This window comes from Oenanthe melanoleuca, chromosome 5 (genome assembly GCF_029582105.1).
Source record: "Oenanthe melanoleuca isolate GR-GAL-2019-014 chromosome 5, OMel1.0, whole genome shotgun sequence".
NCBI classification, from domain to species: Eukaryota; Metazoa; Chordata; class Aves; order Passeriformes; family Muscicapidae; genus Oenanthe; species Oenanthe melanoleuca.
In genome coordinates, this window is record NC_079339.1 from 1,013,492 (window position 1) to 1,021,877 (window position 8,386).

At 45.3% G+C, this 8,386-nt stretch overlaps 1 protein-coding gene across 8 annotated transcripts in view; it reads left to right on the forward strand.

Moving 5' to 3' along the window:
- The window catches only part of BMAL1 (basic helix-loop-helix ARNT like 1), a 50,404-nt gene extending 42,272 nt beyond the window's left edge, over positions 1–8,132 (forward strand). For all 8 annotated transcript variants that reach the window (XM_056491909.1, XM_056491903.1, XM_056491901.1 and 5 more), the window contains 7 exons: positions 1,710–1,816; positions 2,144–2,294; positions 2,817–2,905; positions 3,711–3,819; positions 5,422–5,515; positions 6,489–6,591; positions 7,476–8,132. In XM_056491909.1, coding sequence (XP_056347884.1) covers positions 1,710–1,816; positions 2,144–2,294; positions 2,817–2,905; positions 3,711–3,819; positions 5,422–5,515; positions 6,489–6,591; positions 7,476–7,636 — 814 coding nt within the window. In that variant the 3' untranslated portion in view covers positions 7,637–8,132. The remainder of the gene's footprint in view (positions 1–1,709; positions 1,817–2,143; positions 2,295–2,816; positions 2,906–3,710; positions 3,820–5,421; positions 5,516–6,488; positions 6,592–7,475) is intronic.
- The last annotated feature ends 254 nt before the right edge of the window (positions 8,133–8,386 follow it).

Sequence of the window (8,386 nt, forward strand, 5' to 3'; positions counted from 1 at the left end):
ATGGGGGGAGAAGCAGGAGGTTGAAGGATGGTAATGGAGAGGTTGTGCTGGGTTGCTTGGTTCCCTTCCTTCTCCAGAGGGATTGGGGCTGTTCCAGTTTCCCTGTGGCTTTGGCTCAGCTGCTTGAGACACAGAAAAGCCCAAACTCCCAACTCTGACAGAACCTGCCTGCTGGAATTGCTTCCAGGGGAGACTGAGCTGATCTGTGGTGCCCTTTGAGAGGAACTAGAGGATAATCATGGGAGGAAGTGCAGTACAGAGAATATATATTTATTTTTTTATGTTACCTATCTGTTTTGGGGGGGTTGGGTTTGTGGGTTTTGGTTAGGCTGGGTGTTTCTGGCTTTAATTTGATAGAAAGCTTTTGAAAATACCAACTCCTTAGTGCTGGGAGCTGAGGGAGCATTCCTAGCTTTCTGTTGCTCAGAAAATACCATTCTGTCTTGTTCATAGACAAGTTTTATTTTCAAAACATCAGACAGATTCCCCTGATGTGTAGTTTTGAGGCATTTCTAGAATAATGAGGCTCAGAAAATACTGACCCATTAGATTTAAACACATATGGTTTTGTTGAATTGCTTTCCAGCTGTTCTTTACAGTCCCTGGGATGTCTGTGCTACTTCAAAAGGCTCTTTGAAAGGGAATTTATTTAGAAGAAAGCCTCATCTGTAGCCTGAAGTTGACATCCAGTGATCTCCTGGAGAATATTTAGGCACCTGTAAATCTTGAAAACAATTTATTTCCAAGTCAGGTTGTTTTATTCATATAGACTTGCACTGTTCATTTATCATCTGTCCAGGGAAGAAACTTTTCCTAAACTCCCTGTGAGCCTTTCTGTCCTCATGGACTGCAGGGTCCCTGGAGAAGCACAGCTATGGATTAGGTTCTGGATTGCCAATTAGCCAGGGAACTGCTGAACAACTCACTGCTGCAATGGCAGCCACACCAAGCAGAGTTTTCAAGAGAATAATCTCTCCTCTTATTTGTTCAGTACTTTGAATTGGTCTGCAGGGTGAATTTGAGGGTAAAATTCCCTGCATGGAAATCCTACAGATTTTGTGCTTCAGCTTTATTCTGTCTGTTCTTATCCATAATTATTAATATGTACTAATTTCTACATTTTATGATGTTTAATTTGGGCTTTTTTGAGGGTTTGTTCCTTATTGCCCTTCATGTTTTATTTGCATTGGAGAAGTATGGAATTGTGACACTTATTTCAGTTTCTTCAAGGAACTGTCACTTATCCCTCAGTAATTTTCTTCTAAGAGATGTACAAAATCCAAGTTGAGTTTGGTGAGGTGCTGTTCTGAGTTCTCCAAACCTTTGATGTCTGTTTTGCAGTGGCACTTCATGCAGAAAGCTTCGTGTTATCCTGTGGCTGCTACAAGGCAGCTTTTTTCAGGCTTAAATTCCCCAAATTGCAGCAAATCTTCAAAGCTGTTTAGCATGTCTTACATCCCCTCTGGTGGGTCAGATGTAATACCTGAGGGCTCTGGGTGTTAAGTACTTTTTTAATTACCTGAGAATTAAAAACAGTATTCTTAAGGAATTTTTTTAACTTTCTAAGCTGGAAATTCCTTTCTGCATTACTTGAGCTGTACCCAGCCTCGGTGTGAGCTTTAGGAATCTCTGACTAATACTTCAACTTGAAAAGATTGATTTCTTTTTTTTTTTTTTCTTTATCTTCTTCCTCTCCCACCTTTCCCCAGGGCAACAGCCATCCTGGCATACTTACCCCAGGAACTTCTAGGTACTTCATGTTATGAATATTTTCATCAAGATGATATAGCACATCTTGCAGAATGTCACAGGCAAGGTAAGGTTATTAATAATTCAGGGAAGAAATTTTGTTCTGAATATCAGGAGCAGCTGTTGTGTTTTAAGGAAACCAAACAGACTTGCAAAGATTTGGGTGTTGCTGTTTGCAAGTGGTTTAGTCAAGAGCATTGTGCTGCATGTGCCAAACACTGATTAGCTTGGACTTGCATGGGTTTGTTGGGAATATTTGAGATTCAGTATGGATGAGGGAGGAATAGCATTTTTCTTGAGGGATGTGGGGAGGAATTAACTGGGTTTTCCCTGTCAGGGGCTCTATTTATGTATGTAGGTATGTATACATGACTTGCTTTCTGCCTGTCTTCAGTTTTGCAGACAAGAGAAAAAATTACAACTAACTGCTACAAGTTTAAAATAAAAGATGGCTCTTTCATTACGTTGAGGAGTCGCTGGTTCAGTTTCATGAACCCTTGGACCAAAGAAGTAGAATACATTGTCTCCACAAACACAGTTGTTTGGTAAGTGCTTTTCCCTCAGCAAGTGCCTGGGAATTCCCATTGCTTTGCCCTTTTTGACCTAAATATGTGCACACCCTTTGTAAGATAAAAGGTGTCTTCTCCAGGTAACAGCATGAGGAGAGGGGGTTTAGTTTAACAATTGCAGTGATTTAATTTGCAGAAAATAGAAATACTGTCTTTCTTTGGGAAAAGCTGGGATTTGGGTTTGTAGGAGCTTAGGGACGTGCATTTCTTTGCTTCAGCAGATATTTCCCCCCCTTTTTCTGTCTCTGGAGGTGACTTCTCAGCAGAATAATTGCAGTAGAGGAGTTCTGTGCTGAGGGAGGCTGTTGGGGTCCTGCAGTGCTTTGAGGTGGAACAGGGTGGCTGATTTCTCTTGTTTACCCAGCCCTGGTGTCAGTCACAGGGGTGACACACACACTGCTGGAACTCTGCCTGCATGGCTTGGGTTTTAATCACTGGTAGTGTTTTCTACCTGTCAGCTTTTCTCTCACTGGTTTTTCTGACCCTTGCCCTCCACAGCACCACAGTCCTGGAGAGTGGGGACGGGGCCTTTCCCCAGCTGGCAGCATCCCCACACAGCATGGACAGCGTGCTCCAGGCTGGAGAAGGTAACCCTGTCTGTGCTCAGGGAGGCCCTGGGGGCAGCTCATCCCCCTGCACACATCTGCTGCCCTTCTGCACCCAGACTGCTTCCTACCCTCAGGAAAATAAGGTTTAGCTTTGGCTCTGAGCCACACCTGCTGAGGGTTGCTGTTGGTGAATGTGCATTTCCACAAGCAGGCAATTATCCATTCTGGATAAGCAGTGCTGAGGCCTCTCCTGCCCTCTGTGTGGGCTTTTCTCTGCTTGCAGTATGTCAGGCTTCTTCCTGACAGCCTCCCAAGTGCTGTGCAAGTGTGAAATCACATTGCAGGAGCAGCTCCTAGCTGGTCAGACCTCCCTTCTCTCCCCACTTTTAGATTCCTGAATTACCTGCAGGGGCTTTATCTGCAGGCATCAGGTTATCCCATATTGAATGGAACATGCACTGGCAAGTTCCCCACAAAAAGCAGAGAAGAAATGTGTTTGGAGAAGAGCCTGCTTGGGCACAGAGTGGGGCAGGTCTGACAAGGCCATTCTGCACCAGCTCTGGACAAGAGGTAGCACCAGGTGCTGAATTCTGGAAGAGAACTGCCAGGTTCTAAAAGAGTTGGGGTCTGTTCTGTCCCTGCTGGCACAGAGGGATGTCTGAGACCCAGCACAGCTCAGTGCAAGCCAGAGCTTTTCATCCATTTGAAGGCACTCACCAGTTGGTGGGGCTGTCCATGAATCCAGTTCAGAAGGTCCTGCAGCTGCTCAGAGCCTAAACACAATTTCACTGTGGAGAAGGTTTGTAAACTTTTCTTCTGACCTTAAAATTTCTGCTCATTTCAGGTGGCCCCAAAAGGACCCATCCCACTGTGCCTGGAATTCCAGGTGGAACAAGAGCTGGGGCAGGTAAAATAGGGAGGATGATTGCTGAAGAAATCATGGAGATTCACAGGTGAGAGAAAATGGTGTGAAGTTGTTTTATTACTGTTCTTTAGGAGCAGTTAAATTTCCTTAACTTCTTCTGAAAGAACAATTTATTCAAGCTGCATAAGGAATGATCCAACTGTATTTCTCAGACAGCTCCAGATTCCTGTTCAGCAGTCAGCCCCCACAGGGAAAATATGAGGTTACAGTTTGCTCTTGCAAGAGGCTGATAGTGGCATTTTTTTCTGCAGTGGTGATGATGATGGCCTGTTTACCAGAATCAGGAGTTTAAAAGAGCAGCTACCTACAAACAAATCCATTCCAGACTGTTCCTTTCCCAGTGACTTGAGGCTGTGAGTGGCACAACCTCCAAATGCCAAAGCTATTGAGTGTGTGCCAAAACAGCCATGTTTGTTTTCATGCAGTCCATTCACTCAGATGCTTTTGGAGCTGTTAGATGTGCATGATGAGCTTGTGCAGCTCCCCTGCAGCTCTTGGAGCAAGGACACAATGCTGGCAGTGAGGATGTGGGGCTGGGTCAGGCACAGGGTCACCAAGGCACTCTGGGGATCCACAGCTGCTTCTCTGTTCTCACCTGTGACAGCAGCTGCTTTCAGTGGCTGCCACTTCATTCCTGATGGCTAAAAATCCCTGTTCCTCACAGATTTCCTCTTGGGAGCTGTGTTCCCCTTCCTGTAGAAGGGGTCTGACCCAGCAGGTGTTGGTGGTAGCAATTTAAGCAGACTGAGCTGCACTCCAGAAACACATTCAGTCTGTTTCCCAGTTTTGTTCCTGCTACAGGCAGGAGACTCCCTCCATCCTCACTTCAGGCAGCAGCAGACCTATCCCTAAGGCCTCATTCCTCTCTGTAGGAATAGGAAAAAGGGGAAAAAGAAGAAAAACATGGCTGAGCCAATACTTTGGAGCATAACCATCCCTTTTAGTAGCTGTCAAGCATTTAATTAGCCCAAGTGAGTGTAGTAGTGCAGTTCCCACCCGTGTTTGCATGTCAGTTCGGACCCTGGGTTAGTTCCAGTCCTTTTTCAGCAGCTGTTACTATTTTCCAAAGCTGCCTTCTGTTCAGCTTCCCCAGGGGAGCTCTGCCAAGGAGAAGATTCCCATTTCCATTGCTTTTCTCTGTAACTACCCCTCCTCCCTTCAGTCTGGAGATTTGTTGGTTCTACAGTCAATACATTATTCATTATTAACAATGTTTGATCAGGCTGTGGAAAATGGAAGTGAACAATGCAGCTTTGAGCAGTTAAAAACAATCCAGTGTCCAGTGGGCTTCTGCAGCAGGGACTCACTGGAGGAGGCTGGGTTTCTGTGAGTGAGGCAGCTGGAACTCAGCTGGTGGAAATTGAGTGGAATACTCAAAAATGAAGCTTTCCTTAGCAGCCAGGACCTTTTCCTTCTGACTCTGTGAAGGCTGTTCAGGATAAAAACAGGGAAGAGGCAAAGCTTGCAGCCCAAGCAGGCTGGATTTACACAGCTGGTCTGGCTGCTGTGAGAATGGGAGATTACAAAAACGAAGCTCATGCTTTTAGCATTTTAAATGAAGTCAGCATTTAAAACTCCCAAGTCCTCTGAGTGGCTTGTAAATCCCTGCCCTGTTTTGTGCATGTTTTAGGATAAGAGGATCATCACCTTCCAGCTGTGGCTCCAGTCCCCTGAACATCACCAGCACGCCCCCGCCCGACACATCCTCGCCAGGAGGGAAGAAGGTGAGAGGAGCTTCCCCCGGGCTGGGGGCAGCCAGGCAGGGGGTTGTGCTCAGGGAGCAGCTCCTGGCTGGAAAGGGAGAGAGCCAGAGCCCTGCCCTGCCCTGCTCACAGCCCCTGAAGGGCAGAGCAGCAGGTCCCAACCACCAGCAGCGTTTGACACTCCCCCTGCCCTTCAGGTTGTATTTTTTCAGCAGAGCTGCAGGGAGCAGCTCTCCTCATCAGTCTCCACCCTGCAGAAACTCTCTGCCACCCCGTGCTGGTGAAGGCTGGGAGTGCTGGCACTGGAGTAGTGGCTGAATCCCAGCAGTGTTCCCGTGCTGCTGGAGCACAAAGCAGGACAATTCTGTGCTTGCCTGGGCACGGGCAGGTTATTTTTAAGTCAACACTGTGCACCTGCCTTGCTCTGAGATTGCTTGAGTAGCACTCAGGTGCCATTACCAGCACTGAGCCACCTGAACTCTTGTCCTGGCTGCTTCCAGCAATCTCTAAATGCCCGTGGAAGTTTTATCCAAAGCAAGAACAACATTTGTCCAGATCCTTGTGCACTGCTTCAGGCTTACTTAACCTTTCTTTCTCAGAAATGATGACTTGCTTGTAAGAGTTGCTTGTACTGGAACAGACAGTAAATATTTCTGTCTATTCTCAGCTCTCTTTGTTCCTGAAATAAAACTCCAAGTTGGAACAGAGTTACAATTCTAGTGATAGTTGTTCTTTCTTCTTCTGCCCTGCAGTATTCAACATGATAATACAGAACAGGGGCTGCTGGCATGGCATAAAGGAAAATTCAGGTGCAGGGTTGGGTGTTTTCAGCATCCTCTTGGTATTTATCCTTATTTAAAAGATTGTTTGTTATGAACCACAGGGTTATTTTGGGAAGTCCATCTACCCTATATTAAAAATTCCAGTGTAGGACACTTTAAGACTTGATGCACCATTTCATGCTGCTTTAGAGCCTCTGTTTTTGTCTTTCAAGATCTTGAATGGTGGCACTCCAGACATTTCTTCAGCTGGGCTGCTGTCGGGACAAATCCAGGATAATTCTGGGTACCCCTATTCCGACAGCTCCTCTATCCTGGGTAAGTGAAGTCCCACCTGAACACCCTCACTCCCAGCTGGACACTGCAGATGGTTGGTTTTAGCAGAACTTGCTTTTTGCAGCTGAGGCACAAAGCCCAGAGAGGCACCTGGCAGCCTGTTTTGTAAACTTACCTGTAAGAGCCTTGAGGGATGGCAGCTCCAGGGGCTCTTTAAAATGCTGTTTATTGTATCCTAATGATGCAGCAGTTCACAGGCTCTGGGTGACAGGAGCCCAGCCCACAGCCTGACAGCCACAGCTGTGGGTTCATCTGAAAGTTTCTTCTAGTTCTGCTTACAATGCATTATACACTTTTCATAACAGAGCATCTTAAAACTTGACAACCAATCATCACCTTTACTATTACCTGTAGCCTATCATAACCACTAACATTATCATATTCATGTCAGTATATTCCAGTCACAAAAGTCAGTATGTTACAGTTTAAGCTAGTTGTTTTTCAGTTTTTTTGCAGTGGAAAATTCTAAGATCTTTTCTCTACTTGCACCATTGGCATTTTTGTTTGTCTGTAAAAATCCTTTTGCTTGGTAAAAACATCTTTTGTTTAAGGTAGAGCAAAGGATAAATCTAAGTCAGAAAAGCCCCTTCCAACTTAGTTGCTCTTTGCCTTCTTATTTACCCAGTAAAACTCGCTCAGCAAGTTTTGATATAGAATTGCTATCATTTCTATACCTTCTTCAGATTCTCTCTGTTGTACATACATGTCTGTGAGACCTTCCTGTAACTCCTTATCCTTCCCAGCACTTAGCTTTGCCTAAGGAAAGGGAAGCCTCTGTTCCCTCGCTGAGTGAGTGTGCAGTAGCTCAGGTGTGTGTGCAGTGTGGCACTGCAGCCTGGCTGAGCTGAGCTGTGCTCCCCCTGCAGGGGAGAACTCCCACATCGGCATGGACATGATCGACACGGAGCAGGGCTCCAGCAGCCCCAGCAATGACGAGGCAGCCATGGCAGTCATCATGAGCCTGCTGGAGGCCGACGCGGGGCTGGGCGGCCCCGTGGACTTCAGCGACCTGCCCTGGCCCTTGTAAATCCAAGTGCATTTACTGGTGCAGCCTGTGAAACTCGTGGGACTGAGAGGCTTTTATGTGGGAACTTCATAAAAGCTGTGTCAGAACGCAACTCATCCTCCCATGTGTAACTTCAGACAAAGTGGAATAACCTGCTACAGTGTTCTGTGTTGATTTGGTTAGCTGTGTATAGCTTGCAATACTTGTATATTTTGGATTCTGTTGTTTGAAATTTTTTTTTTAAATCACTGTGCAACTCACTGGCATCAGTGGTAGCTTTTATATGCAAATGACCATTTCAGATGTATGGTGTGTTTTTACACTGCAAAACAGTCCCCATGTGGATATTTCTTATACTAATTGTACCATAAAGCTGTTTATTCTTTCTTGTAAGAATCCTTTACTATAAATATTGTTAAAGTGTAATGTATTAGACAGTTAAATATTTTTAAAATAAATGTTTCCCTTGTTCTAAGATGGAGCATTTACTTTGATAAATAAATTTGATAAAACCCTGCTGAAGGTGCATGCTAGAAGCACTTGGTATTTATCATTTCTTTAGCCCTGGGGGAAAAGGGAGGAAAGCCAGTGCCTTACCCACACTTACACGACTTTGGCATGACAGCAAATTCCCAGAGAAGCTGTTGTTGCTCACTCCTAGATCCAGGTTTATCCTGGGAAAAGCACAACAGGCAGGTGCATTGAAATAGGCTGATTATCTTGAATACATACTTGTTTTTCACTTAATATTAACCATCCTTCCCCTGAGGA